Genomic DNA, 15,272 nt, shown 5'->3' with positions numbered 1-15,272 from the left:
CGCGCCCACCGCAGCACGCCCACTACTATGCCCGCGTAGCGCGTCGTGAACGTAAAGCCATCGGCCCTACCGATTGAGACATGCCTACGCGGGCAGCAGCAAAGGCGGGAGCACAGGGGGGGGGGGGGCGAGGAGTTGGGAGTCGGTAGCCCGAACCCGACAGAGCAGTCGGGGAGTAGTAGTGAGAACGAAACAGAGGAGCTGGGGGGGGCAGCAGCCCCCGCAAAAGCTACCTGGTCTGTTGCTCCGCCACGAATCTTCGGGTCTTCTCGACCACAGTCATTCCCTCCCTAAATATACACACACACACACTCACACCTGCATGTACACACACCTGCATATACACACTTACATGTAAACACACCTGTACATAAACACGCACACACACATGTATATACACATACTTGTCGGCCTGAAGGGGTAATTGCGGTTATGGGCATGTTACGTAATGTCTAATTATGAGTTGGGCGTATCTGGGGTAAAGGTGAAAGGCGGAGTCAGTTCTGGAAGGGGCGTGGATGGAGGTGGGGCTTGGCCGGGGCAGCATATAAGGGGCACCAAACCAGAGGTTGGGTGCTGCTCTTCGTCATCCGGCCACTTGTCCGATCTTCTGCAATGGCTCTCATCATCCCCGTCACTGCGCCAGTCGGACAGCTGTGTAGTTGGACGCCGACGATGGGGTTGTGTAGAAGGGTCGGCTATGTGTAGCTACGTAGAAATATTACATGGATGTATCGCCCATTGTTGTGCTTAAAGTGTGAGAATAAATAAGATGCCTTTTACACGACGTGTCTCATAATGTCGCTTACTACACATATAAACACAAACCTGCATATGCACACACTCACACCTGCATGTACTCACACACACTTGCACACACATACACACCTGTACCTGTAAATACACACATAAACACCTGCATATACCAACACTCACACCTGCATGTATAAACACCTGTACATACACACACCTGTACATATCCACACATCTGCATTCACACAAACCTGCATACACACACTCACACCTGTATGTATACACATACCTATACATACACCTTTACATACACACCTGGACGTACACATACCTACATATACACACCTGAATGTACACACACTCACACCTGCATGTACGTAAACCAGCATACACACACACTCACACCTGCATTTACACACCTGCATATATTCGCACCTGCATATACACACTCACACCTATATGAACATACATACATACAAAGATCAAAGATCCCCCATATAGCCTAAACAGACTGTAGGGGCAAGTGCTGTTAGCGAGCACCTATGAAGGCCGGAACGGTACACGAAGGGGTGGGTGGCCAGCACCACGCCCGACCGCCTTTGTCCCCTAGTGGCAATGTTTTTATCCACCGCACCAGGTACTCATTTGAGGCTGAGTCGACCTAGGGGCGGCCCGGGACCGGTTCAGATAATCGTCACTGGTGTTGGCCGTGAGCGGAATCGAACCCGGGTCGCCAGGTTCATAGCGCAGCGCGCTAACCGCTACACTACCGCTCCCCATGAGTGAGTGCCCGCCGTTGGATGAGGTTACTAAAGGCCGTGGCAATCTGGTTGACCCGGGAGGACACGTGACCAGTTACGTCTATAAAGGGGGCCTAAGTGGGGGTTAGGGGTGGTCACGTGGTTGAGATCCAGATCCTTCTCGAGAATTCTGGAAGGTGGTCGTGGCCAAGGGCGGAGCCAGTCACCCCGCAGAGAACATAAGCCGGGTCCCAAAGGGACCAGGGTTATTGTTCATCCTGGAAGAAACCTTCGTCTATATTCTCCGTTCAACGAGCTTCCAACACGTGGACCTGGACTCAAGCTGTGGTCCTGGTCCGTAGTAGCAGTTACGTTGTAATTAGTGTAGTTAGCCTGGTGGTCACCACCATAGGTTGTTATTCTCTTAAGGGGAAAATTACTCCGTGTGTTAGAGTTGAATAAATGTGTTGCCTCCAAGTCTACGTCTGCGACTATGTTTAACTCCCTACATATACACTCAGACCTGCACGTACACACACACCTGTACATACACACACACCTGCACATATACAAACATAAAGGCAATTACAAAGATCCCCATATAGCCTTGACCGACTCTAGGGGCAAGTGATGTTATCGAGCGCCTATGAAGGCTAGAACGGCATGCGAGAGGGTGGGTTGCCAAAACCACACCCGGCTGCCTTTGTCTCCCCAGTAGCAATGTTTATACATCGCTCCAGGTCCTCATTTGAGGCTGAGTCGACCTAGAGAAGACACAGTACCGGTTTAGATAATTCTCGCATGTGTTGGCCGTGAGAGGGAATCCAATCCAGGAAGCCTGGTTTGTAGCACAGTTTAGTGCTAACTATTGCTCAACCGCCACACACACACACAGACCCATAGACACCACACAGAGACCCATAATATCTCCACGGAGAGAGAGACACATACTCCAAATATACAGCAGGAATCGTCAGGGTCGGGATTGATTGAACCCACGACCTCCTGCATACCGGGCGAGGTAGTTAACATCTCCACGGGGAGAGAGACGCAGACTCCAAATATGCAGCAGGTGGAAGGGTCCGGGATCAAATCCACGAGCACCTGCTCTTACACCTCTCTTCCTGCTGCTACCTTAAAGACTTCTTCCCTAAGCTGTCTGAGGCAAAGGTAAAAGCTGATGTCTTTGTCGGACCACAGAAAAAGAAGATCCTGGAGTGCAATGAATTCCCCAAGTTCACTCGCAAGGAGAAAGTGGCTTGGAACAGCTTTGACGCAGTGGTTCGTGGCTTCCTGGGAAACCACAAGGTCGAAAACTACGTGAAGCTGGTTCTTCACTTTGGTGAAGAACTGCAGCACAATGGGCTGAAGGATGTCCTTCAAAGTCCATATCCTTGATGCTCATCTTGATAAATTCAAGGAGAACATGAAAGTGTACTTGGAGGAGTAAGGCGAGCGCTTCCACCAGGATATACTGGACTTTGAACGCCGATACAAAGGACAGGATAACGAGGACATGATGCGAAACTACATTTCAGGGCAGATTCGTGAAAGTGATTTACAGTATAATCGTAAATTTTGAAAAACTACTCACTTATAAATCTTTTGTAGTCATTTGTGCATTACTTTACTATAAGTACATTTTGATTTTGATTCATATGTTGTTTTTGTTTGATTTTACGTGAATTAAATACACAAATTCGCCTGTTTTCTCATTGAAAATAGGTAAATTTCAAAATATCACTTTCCTGGTCACAAAAGCAAAGTTTGTGGGAAATAATAGCCATTTTCTATACTTTATAGACATAAGCCATTACGAAATAACACTTACTACCCAGGATTTTTTTTTTCATAGTGTCATCATCCAGAACGGATGGCGGCACTCGTAACGCCTCTTCGTCCGACCAATCGACTCAGTAGTTTTATTCGAATTATTGTAAGTGATTTGTTTACCTTTCCTATACTTTGCACTCATATCGCGTGTGTATTGTGTGTATTGTTGTTGTTGTTGTAAGGATCTGACCCCGGTGCCCCGACTGGACATCTGTGAAAAACACATTTGTAGCTCATCAAATTTCCTCCTTCAACCTTAATAAATAATCTGATTCTGACTGATTTCCACCACTGGTTTACAAGGGGCGTCGTTGGGGAATTTTCGTCACACACCACTGTGAAATGACAATGTTGCCAACCTGAGCAAGATTAATTTAATTTTAAAAAGTAAAAACAATTAAAAGTCGGCCATCTTCCAAGAAACACACTGCATGCATTTTGTTTAACAATTGTGTGTTGTGTGGGAGATCATAGAACGATAGGAATAAGCATTGTAATCAGGTACAGGCGATTTCCCTCGATTCAACGTTTCGGTTTATGCGAAGTTTCGCTTGAACGCGATTTACAAATGACAGACGCTTTTTTTGTTTTTCGTGTAAAAATAAACCATTCATTTAATACAAGCTTTACTACCCGTCTTCGCCCGGGACTTGAATTCTTGTCTAGGATTAATTTCATATTCCCTTCTATTTCACTGAAAAACCCTGAAAAAAGTTGATGCTTGCAAGAAAGAAAAAAAGCCAAAACAATTCAATTTAACTAAATCGGATGTTTTTCGAGTAAAACTAAACCATTTATTTATTGTAACCAGGTGTAAGGCCCCACGACTGAGCTGGTGTAGCTCTCTTTCAGAAGCGACCTTGGCCATCACAAACAATGACAGCTCAAACCACGTGGCAAGATGTCATCAACATCATCATCACGTGGAAATGTCTAGCAGCAGGCAAATAACCCTGAATGCGTGGTGACTTTGATTCTAAATGTGAAGATGAAACATCGGAGGACCACGGAGAGATAGAGACACGCAAACTCCAAATACAGCAGCAGGCATCATCAGGGTGGGGATCGAACTCGCGACCTCCTGTAGACCAGGCGAGGAAGTTATCAGCTCCCTAGCCACTGTGGCGCAATCAACCAAATCGAATTTCTGCGTAATCGAATTTCCTTCGGCACTCGCCCATCGAACGAGAAAGCCACCCGGAAGGCTACGTCATTGGACATCTGTGACAAAGAGCTTCGTATGTCATCAGATTTCCTCCGCCTCCTGTCTAAATACAGATTCCGATCCGCGACAGTATTATGGTGTCCCTATACAGTGCAACTGTAACGTCTCCACATCACCCTCTCCAGTCATTCCATCATGCAGCAATTTGTTTTTATAGTTCTTTCAAGTGTATTTTTATTTATTCCGTTTAATATTCACGTTCTTCAATAATGTCATTACACTTTTTTTGCACCCTCAAATGTGACAAAGGTGTATTGCAATTTTCTTTTCGAGTTGGAATTATTTGTCTTTTGTCAACGTGACACTTTTTTTTTGCTGATTGGCCGTGTCGGGTGGTGGAGGGTTACGCCACATTTATAAATAAACGCGATCTAACCCAAAAAACCTTTATTATGAATAATATTGGTCGCGGAAGCCTACGTGTTAACTGAGTTGGAATAACTGTCCGATACACACCCCCGAATTTTTTATATTAAACCAAACGCGTAAAGCCATTGCGAATTACAAATTTAGTTTCACGCACGTGAGTCTGTTTTTAGATGTTAGAGAAACGCATCCCATTCGATAAATCGAGCGGTACCTTGAACATGCCATTGGTCAGGTTCACGCAAAACTGCTACCCCAAACACCACCCCACCCAATAGTAGATTACTTCCTTTCACCCCCCCCCAATCATCTCCAAACTCTCTGAACACCCTCCGTGACCTGTTCCAACTCCAGGTTAAAGATCTTTCCATTATCTTCTGCCTTACGGGATCCACTGCCTGTTTCTCTATAAATGATGGAATATCATTCCTCACTTGGGTATCTGCGTGACGAGTCCATGGGTCTCTGTGTGATGAGTCTATGGGTCTCTATGTGGTGAGCCTATGGCTCTCTGTGTAACGAGTCTACTTGTCTCTATGTTATGGACATACGTACGTTGCATTTTTTTAGCAGCGTAACACAACAATCAAGACGATTTCAGCGTTGCACAGCTCCACTGGTGGAAGCGTCGTGAGACAACCGAATTGAAGTTTAAAAGTGATTGGATCAACCCAGGCACGTGGGGGGGGGGGGGGGGGGTGGAGTGCGGCTGTGACGTCACGACCTACACCAGAGCCCTGCTGACCACGACGCTGGTGGCCACGCCCAGCAGGGCCAGAGTCACGTGAGCTGCGCCCGGCGGTCGAGGAGGGGCGGCGTTGACGTTGCAGCCGTCGCCCTGGCAGCACGTGGTGCTCAGCGTGGCTCCGCTGTAGGTTGCGTCGAATGCTTTGAGGGTGTCGCAATAGACCTTGGGCATACATTGCTTGGTGACGGCGTAGGCTGGGTGGAAGAGAAAGCACGCGGGTCTCATTGTAAGTAACAAAAACAAAAATTATTAAAAATACGTAAAAAATATATATTTGTAATTGTTATTTTACCACGTGAAAGTCCCCGCTGAGCTGTCATGTAGCCCTTTTTCAGAAGTGACCTGTACGTAGTCTTGGTTCTTTCGGTAAAGTCACCACGTAGAAGGGAAACAATAAAATGATAATAATATAAAACAATACGATTCTCACGACGTTTTTTTTTCAAATTTTCTTGCTGCGTTTTTCCACACCTGATGATGATTGCTGCTTTGTGTTGCAGTCGAAACGTCGTGAGAATTTTATTGTTTTATATTTGTATTATTGTATTGTTTCCCTTCTACGTGACTTTACCGAAAGAACCAAGAATATGAATCCCTGCAGTCACGAAAGCTTTAAATCTAAATTTGACTCTTTACGTGTTTGTTGAACTTATTTCGTGCAGTATGCAGCCAACCGTGCTAAGCTGTGCGTGTCTATAAGTGTGTTATGGGTGATTGTGGGACTCTTTGTATGTATGTGTGTGTATGTTTAACTTCTTTTGCACCATACATAGCCCACCATCCTAATTTCAGGTGCGTGGGGAAGGAAAACAAACTAAAGCACAACAATCAATTTTAAGAAATGAGGATGTCAACCGAGATAATGATTTCAAAGTGCAAAGCTCCCCGTGGTTTCCTAATATTGGAAGGAAGAGCGTTCCAGACGGCCGCAGAAGCAGCGCATCCGAAAGCGCCGTGCGATGATGCAGTGGCCACCTTTGTTCGACAGCCAGTCAAAAATACGCTACCACAAACGGTGGCTGATATCGTCACCATTATCATCGCGTTAAAATATAAAGCAGCAGCAGAATGCTCCGAACGCCGTGACGTCAATTCAAAAATTTGAAAGGAGAAAAATCGGATGACCCCAGAGAAATATCAACACATTGGGGAAGAGTCTCCGATTGGGATGCAGAAACCCATTTACTCATCACGTAAATAAACCAATAGACTCATCACACACAGAGACCCATATAAGCATCATACACATAGACCAATAGTCTCACCACGCAGAGAACCCACAGACTCACCACACAGAGACCCATTGATTCCCCACTCATAGACCCCATAGACTCATCACACACAGAGACCCATAGACTCATAAAACACAGAGACACCTAGAATCATCACACACACATAGACCCATAGAAGCATCACACACATGGACCCATTGACTTATCACACGCAGAAACCCATAGACTCATCACACACAGAAAGACCCATATACGCATCATACACAGAGACCCATAGACTCCCCACACAGAGACCCCATAGACTCATCGTGCACATAGATCCATAGACTCATTACTCACAGAGACCCATATAATCAACACACAAATACCCATAGACTCTTCACCGCACAGAGACCCCATAGACTCGCAACACTGAGACTCCATAAACTCAACACACAGAGACCCCATAGACTCATCACACACGGAGACCCATAGACTCGCCACACAGAGACTTCATAAACTCAACGCACAGAGACCCCATAGACTCATCACCACACAGAGACCCTATAGACTCATCACCACACAGAGACCCATAGACTCACCACACAGAGACCCCATAGACTCATAACACTGAGACTCCATAAACTCAACACACAGAGACCCATAGACTCACCACACAGAGACCCATAGACTCATCACCACACAGAGACCCCATAGACTCACCACACAGAGACTCCATAAACTCAACACACAGAGACCCCATAGACTCATCACCACACAGAGACCCAATAGACTCATCACCACACAGAGACCCCATAGACTCAAAACACAGTGAGGGCAGACGCTCGTCTGGTAGTCCCTGCTGAACGCCAGGGGTTCGCCCCCAACCCGCACTTTGCGAGAATAAGCGACGCGCTTACTGGAGCCTTTGTAGACGAGGATTGTCGCGCAGGTGTTGCTCAGTTCATCGGGACACGTGATGAGGCCGCCCTCGTTGCACTCCGTTTTGTTGATGGTCGGTGGGCAACTGTAGCATTTGAGGCTGTGCACTGTATATCCACAGAATCAAGACACAAGAACAACACCGATCATCATTGTCATCACAGCAGGCAATCAGCATCATCACGGCAGACGATCATCATCATCATCATCACGGCAGACTATTATCATCACGATAGACGACCACCATCATCATCATCATCACGACAGACGAACGCCATCATCATCACGGCAGACGAACACCATCATCATCATCACGGCAGACGATCACCATCATCGCCATCAGCACCACCACCATCATCATCATCACGCTGCTGCTGCACTACGAACCGGGCCCCCCGAGTTTGATTCCCACTCACGGCCACCAACACCACAGGTGGCGATCATCTGAAGCGGTACCCTGGGGCCTCCTCCCACGAGGTCGACTCGTCCTCAATTGGGTTCCTGGTGGAGTTGTGGTGTGAAGGAAACATCGCCATTGGGGAGACAAAGGTGGCCGGGCGTGGTGCTGGCCACCAACCACCTCGTGTTTCCTTGCCGGCCTTCGTCGGCGCTGCTACTCGCTAATAGCGCTTGCCTCAACAGTCTGTTCAGGCTAAACGGGGGATGTTTGTCTTTGTACGGGGTGTGTGCAGGGTTTATATAGGAGGCTCGTGAAGGACGCTCCTACTTTGGCAGCTGGAGGCAGTCGCCCATCCAACAACAACGGAGGGCTGGTGGAGCGACTCTCACTACGATGAGCGGAGCACCGGGCGGATAAAACGCAGCGAGTTGGCGCAGTTGGGGGGCACAGGTGGTGCATCTGCACAATCATCTCAGTTGGTCAACCCATGTCACCTGCAGAGTCTCAGTCAGTCGAACTGTGGCACCTGGGTCTGCCCCGTGACCTCCTACCGACACTTCACGTGGACTCAAAGTGCACGTAGCCTGGCACAAGCGGTTGTTGTTGTTGTTGTTAGAGGTATTAACGACACACACTGAGCTACACACGTAGCTACACACGTAGCCTCAGTGGCCCCTTACCCCTGGTACAATTAAAAACTAAAATAGTGAGTGAAGTAAAGAGTTAGTTAAGAAGATAAAATGTTTAAAAACAAAAACGGAGCGAGAAACCGCGAACGATTCGAGACAAACACAATTGATGAATGTTTCAACGCTTGAACTTACAGTCTTTAACGAAAAGAGAAGTTCTAAACTTAATTTAAAAAGGGAATGCGAACATGCATACGCAGCACCAAACAAGTCCAAAACACAAGGTGTACAAAACCTCGAAAATTAAAACGTTAAATAACTCTGTCGATGTTGGAGATACTGCGCTAACGTCGATGTAAGTTATATGCAACGGATTTACTATATAGTTGAAACTAACATTTATTGGGTACTTTCTGATGCTGATATAATGACGAGTCCGGTCATGTAAAGCAGCAGGCATCGTCAGGGTCAGGGATCGAACGCATTATCCTCCTGTACACTTGGCGAGGTAGTTAACATCTCCACGGGGAGAGAGACACGCAGAATCCAAATATACAACAGCAAGCATGGTCAGGGTCCGGGATCAAACCCAGGACCTCCTGTATACCAGGCGAGGTAGTTAACATCTCTATATATCGCAGTATCGGCGTTGCTTTGGTGTCGTTGCAACAACAAACAACTCGCCACGCAGAAGTTGTCTCACCTTCGCTCACGAACAGCAACGCCACGAGGAGCAGACCCGGCAGGTGGGAAGTCATGGTTAGAGTCGTGGAGCCTGGCGTTGTGGCGCTTTTGGGATGGAAAGTCGGCGAGTTGAGAGAGACAGAGTTAAAGTGTCGGGGAGGGAGAGAGAGATATATATATATCCCTGGAGGGTTGACTGCAACTGCGTGGGGAACTGGGATACTTTATAAGCCCCAGAGATTAACGGGATTGGGGAAGACACTCCTACAATCATATTTGTATATCTGCTATACGCAGTTGGGGGTGGTTTGTAAATATATATTTATTTATCGGAGCTCTTTGCTCAACAGCAGCAAATGTGGCTGGCACACAAAGTGGGGTGTGGTCGGTGTGGTGGGTGGGGTGGGTGCGGTGGATGGCCAGCGCCACGCGCTCACGGCCGCCTTTGTCTCTCCCCACTGCAATCATATACACCCACGAACACCTGCATGCACACACACCTGTACATATACACTCACACATGCATGCAAACATACCTGTACATATACACAAACCTATAAATATACCCACACAACTGCATGTAAACACACACCTGCATTTGCACACACCTGTAAATACACACCTGCATATACACGCGAAACACACAAACATACATATACACACCTGCATGTACACACACCTGCATATACACTCACACGTGCATGTTCACACACGTATACATACATACAAGCACACCCACGCACACCTGCATGCACACAACAACAACAATAACCGCCATTCACCACTAAGTGGCGGTGACGTCACCACGATGCTTGTGCCAGGCTAGGTGCACGTTGAGGCCACGTGAAGTGCAAACGCCCGCTGGCAGGAGGTCACGGGACAGACCCAGATACCATGGGACAAATGACTGAGATGATTGGTAGATGCACCACCTGTGCCCCCTACTGTGCCAACTTTCTGTGCTTTAGCCACCCGGCGCTCCGCTCGTTGTTGTGAGCGTCACTACACCCCCGTCTGTTGTTGTTGGAGGGCGACTGCCTCCAACTGCCCAGTAGCATCATTCATGAGCCTCCTCCACAGAGGCCGATCTTGACACCGCTGTTACCAGTCATCAGCAAGTCCACTCAGCTCCACATCCTTCTGTATCACGTCACTCCATCTCTTCTCTAGCCCATGCCGCGCCCGTTTAGCCCCCTCGATCCGGCCGAATAAAAGCTGTTTATGCATGCGGTGACTGGGCATGCGGGCTACATGACCCAGTCAACGCAGGCTTGCCTACCGGAGGAGCTCACCGATGGGACTTTGTCCAGATCTTTCAAGGATTTGTGAGCTCCTCACACAATCCAGCCTGGTTAAACCCAGGATGGATCGTCGGCAGGCTAGCCTAAATGTTTCTAACCAGCGAAGATGATCCATTAGGGGGTTCCACGTTTCGCAAGCATAGAAAAGGGAGTGAATGACTGTGGCCGAGAAGACCTGAAGTTTCGTGTGGTGTGAGAGACCAGTGAGCTTCCACACAGCGTTACTTAACTGATGAAAAGATAATGTCGCTCGACTGATTCGGAGTGAGACCTCTGCTGTTAAACTGGAGCCAGTCATGAGCACACTGCTCAGGTATGGGGAAACTCTCCACTCTCCACAACTGCCCGATCACCAATTGGGAGTTGTGTGGATGGAGTGTCCAATGGTACAAAATACCCAGGCAGGTGCTTCGTTTTGGTGGGGCTGACGGTAAGGCCCCACCTCTTAATGGCAAGCGTCAAGTTCAGCAGCAGCGCCTCCAACTCCTCCTCTGAGCGAGCAGCAATTACCAGATCATCGGCATACATAACCTGGTTGAGCAATAGGGAGCCATCCCTTGACCGCACCCGGGCATCGATCAGCCTCCCATTGTATCTGTACCTGATGGAAATTCCTCCGCTACAGATATTGAAGGCTTCACAATTACGTGGTTGAAATAGATGTTAAATAATGTGGGAGCCAGAGGACATCCCTGTCGCACCCCAAGGTGTAGAGGGAATGGCTCAGACTCCCGGCCACGTAGTTTTACCCGGGCCTGCTCACCATCATGAAGGTCCTTAATGATCGTAAACAGAGTGTCAGGGACTCCGAAAGCAAGAAGAACAACCCAGAGCCCAGGCCTACAGATGGAATCATAGGTCTTGACCAGGTCAATAAAGCGGAAATGTAGGTCTTATTGGAATTCCATACACCTCTGCTTAAGCAGACGGACATAAAATATGGCATCTGTGCAGGACTGCCCTTTTCTGAAATTGCATTGGGGCTCCACAAGCCTCTCCTCAGTGTGCCTAGAAAGACGATGTTGAATGATCATTGCCAGGACCTTTCCCGGCACACTTGGGAGTGAGATGTGCCTGTAGTTGTTACAGTATGTGTGGTCCCCCTTCTCAAAGAGGGGAAACACCAGGGCATCCTTCCAATCCTGCAGAACCCATCCAGTGGTTCAGACTGTTGTTATGATGTCATGTAGGGCAGTCTGTGCACAAACGCCACCCTCCCTCAGCATTTGGCTTGGTCTCAGACTCCGGATCACCTTCAGTACTTCATCAACAGATGGCACCTCAGCCAGTCACTCACAAGGGGTGACTTCTTCTTCCAATATTTGAGGCACCGCAGCCTTGGCAGGGTCGTCCCCACTTTGTGCCACGTTGTTTTTCAGGCTGAGGGATTTCCACTCCCCAGGACCTCACAGTAATGCTCAGAAAATCTGCGAACCTGTTCCTGGGGGTCAGAGATTGGATCACCGTTCTTTCCCCTAATGATGGTAATTGGTGTAGTACTACAGGTTACTTTTTTGATGGAATTAAAGAGCGATTTGTGATCGCGGGCCATTGAGGCAGACTCCATCTCCTCAGGAACCCAAGAACACCACCCATATTTGCAGCGCCTCACGGCTCTCCGAACCTCCGAGCGAAGGCTGTCGTAAGCCTCCTCATTCTCTGACGTGGGACGCTGTAGCCGATGAGAGTGGGCCTGTTTCTTTTCTCAGCCAGCCTGAACACCACCTCTGTCAGCCAGGGTCTCTGGAGAGGTCTGGACCGTCTACCCGAATCAGACATTGCAACTGCATGAGCCACAATCCTAAACCTTGCCCATTTCCTCTCGAAATCAGGAGGAGTCGGGGACGATGCAAACCCCAGCTGCAAGCGATGATGAAATTCTCGCTTGCAACTTTCATCAGCTAGCTGAGACCATGCCACGATGGGTTTGAATGGAGTCCTGGGTGTACACCCACCACCGGAGTGGAAGAAGGGCAGGCGCATCTTACAGATGACAAGTCGATGGTCAGTGGGTCGATCAGCTCCACGGTAGGTTCTGATGTCAAGGAAACGGGCCCGCATTCGCTATTCCGTCACTATGTAGTCCAGCAGATGTTCTTGCTTGGACCCGAAATGCATCCATGATGTTGTGTGGATGCGCCGATGCTGGAACAGCGTGTTGGTAATTTAAAGCCTATAGGCTGCACAAAAAAATCAAGCAGCCTTCTACCATTGTTATTGAGCTGATCTGACCCATGCCTTCCAATCACTCCAGACCAGGTACCAGCATCATGACCAACTCGGGCATTGAAGTCACCCAACAGGGTAACTTCAATGCCAACTCGGGCCACTTTAGCAGGCACCTGTGACAGGAGGTCATAGAAGGCATCTGATTAATCGGCTTTGCCTGCATCCCTTCACCGATGTTTGGCTTCGGTGGGGGCATAAGTAACCACGACCACCACTCCTCGCGTCTGGTTGATGGAAAGGCGAGCCCAAAGTATCCTGGGGCTTACAGTTTCCCACAGCTCACCGCCACGCTCCCACGCCCCCTTCATTATTTTGTTCAGAAGAAGAGCCACATCCTGTTGTTGGCATTCTGCTGCCCCGAGCAGATGACTCTCCACCCCTCATAGTTGCAGGAGCCAGAGCCGATCCACTGGACCTCCTGAATACCACAGAGATACAGGCGGTACCGGTCCAATTCCCGACAGAGGAGTGGTAGCTTCTCCTCCGTAGTGAGCTTTCGAACATTCCACGTGGGCACACGTTGTGGCTTTTTGGTGTTTCTGGATGAGCCCCGAGGGTAAGTATTAAGTCTCCTGGCTCCGCCAAATTAGGGTTTGGCCAGGAGACGTCATAGACGCCTGTTCCCCCTGGGCCTTCAGCACAAGCTTAATAAAAAAAAATGTAACTCGTAGTTTTAGTGGTAATTAATTGAAGGTGGAGGGGCTATCAGCCCCTCGCACGCGTCCAGAGCCCCCATTTGGCCAGTGTGGTGCTTACAGACACCTTGAGGGGAATGGCCAATTTAAGTTGGCCCTCCCCCCACGGCACTGCACACCACAGCGTGCAAACACACACACACACACACCTGTACATACTGTATACACTCACACACACCTGTATATAAACACTCACACCTGTATGCACATATACCTGTATATATACACTCACACCTGCATGCACACACACCTGTATATATACACTCACACCTGCATGCACACACACACCTGTACATAAACACTCACACCTGCATGCACACACACCTGTACATATACACAGTCACATCTGCATGCACACACACCTGTATATAAACACTCACACCTACATGCACACACACACCTGTACATATACTGACACCTGCATGCACACACACCTGTACATAAACACTCACAGCTACATGCACACACAACTGTATATAAACACTCACACCTGCATGCACACACACCTGTATATATACACTCATACACACACACCTGTACATGTACATTCACACCTACATGCACACACACCTGTACGAATACACTCACACCTGCATGCACACACACCTTAATAAACACACACTCACACCTGCACGTACACACACCTGCATATCCACTGACACATGCGTGTACACACGTGTACATACATACAAACACACACAAGCACACCTGTACACACACATGTACATACACACAAGCACCTGGATGTACACACACCTGCATATGCTCACATTTGCCTGTACATACACACACCTGTATATACACAACTGTACGTATACAAACAAAAAGACAAGTGCAAAGATCCCCCGTATAGCCTTGAGAGACTCTAGGGGCAAGTGATGTTATCGAGCACCTATGAAAGCCAGAACGGCATGCGAGGGGGTGGGTTGCCAACAGCACACCCGGCTGCCTTTGTCTTCCCAGTAACGATGTTTATGCATTGCTCCAGGTCCTCATTTGATGGTGAGTCGACCTAGGGGAAGCCCAGTACCGGTTTTGATAATTGTCCCATGTGTTGGCCGTGGGCCGGAATTTTACTCCGGAAGCCTGGTTCGTAGCGCAGCGTAGCGCTATCTATTGCTCTACCGCTGCACACTCACAGAGCCATAGATTCACCATATAGAAACCCATAAGATCTCCGCAGAGAGAGAGACACAGACTCCAAATATACAGCAGGAATCGTCAGGGTTGGGATCGAACCCACGACCTCCTGCATACCAGGCGAGGTAGTTAACATGTCCACAAAGAGAGAGACACGGACTCCAAATATACAGAATGCGTCAGGGTCCGGGATCAAGTCCACAACCTCCTGCATACCAGACGAGCTAGTTAACATATTTACCGGGAGCATAATCCAAATGTACAGCAGGAATCGTCAGGGTCCGGGATCGAACCCTGCATACTGCGAGTCCTGAGACTCTGTGATGAATACCATCGACAATCGAGCAGTGGATAGACCACGGCTGACTTTCAAGAA

General features: G+C 48.4%; 1 protein-coding gene across 1 annotated transcript; it reads right to left on the bottom strand.

Moving 5' to 3' along the window:
- Positions 1-3,686: 3,686 nt before the first annotated feature.
- LOC116957324 (ly6/PLAUR domain-containing protein 6-like) lies at positions 3,687-9,750 on the bottom strand. Its single transcript, XM_032979405.2, has 3 exons — positions 9,551-9,750; positions 7,797-7,925; positions 3,687-5,859 (listed from the first exon to the last, which is right to left on the bottom strand). The coding sequence occupies exons 1-3, from the start codon at positions 9,603-9,605 to the stop codon at positions 5,642-5,644; spliced, it is 402 nt and encodes a 133-aa protein (XP_032835296.1). The 5' UTR covers positions 9,606-9,750; the 3' UTR covers positions 3,687-5,641.
- Positions 9,751-15,272: the final 5,522 nt, after the last annotated feature.

Source organism: Petromyzon marinus, chromosome 72 (assembly GCF_048934315.1).
Source record: "Petromyzon marinus isolate PM22_M1 ecotype Great Lakes invasive population chromosome 72, UKy_Petmar_22M1.pri1.0, whole genome shotgun sequence".
Lineage (NCBI taxonomy): Eukaryota > Metazoa > Chordata > Hyperoartia > Petromyzontiformes > Petromyzontidae > Petromyzon > Petromyzon marinus.
Note: the sequence above shows the minus strand (reverse complement) of the source record. Positions and strands in the feature narration are given on the sequence as shown.

What these genes read in the sequence shown, in the direction of transcription:
- LOC116957324 (XM_032979405.2), bottom strand. Translation starts at nt 9,605, where the DNA reads ATGACTTCCCACCTGCCGGGTCTGCTCCTCGTGGCGTTGCTGTTCGTG. An exon ending in GTTGCTGTTCGTGAGCGAAG is followed by an intron (nt 7,926 to 9,550) that starts GTGAGACAACTT and finishes GTGGATATACAG; the next exon opens with TGCACAGCCTCAAATGCTAC. An exon ending in CCTCGTCTACAAAGGCTCCA is followed by an intron (nt 5,860 to 7,796) that starts GTAAGCGCGTCG and finishes TCTTCCACCCAG; the next exon opens with CCTACGCCGTCACCAAGCAA.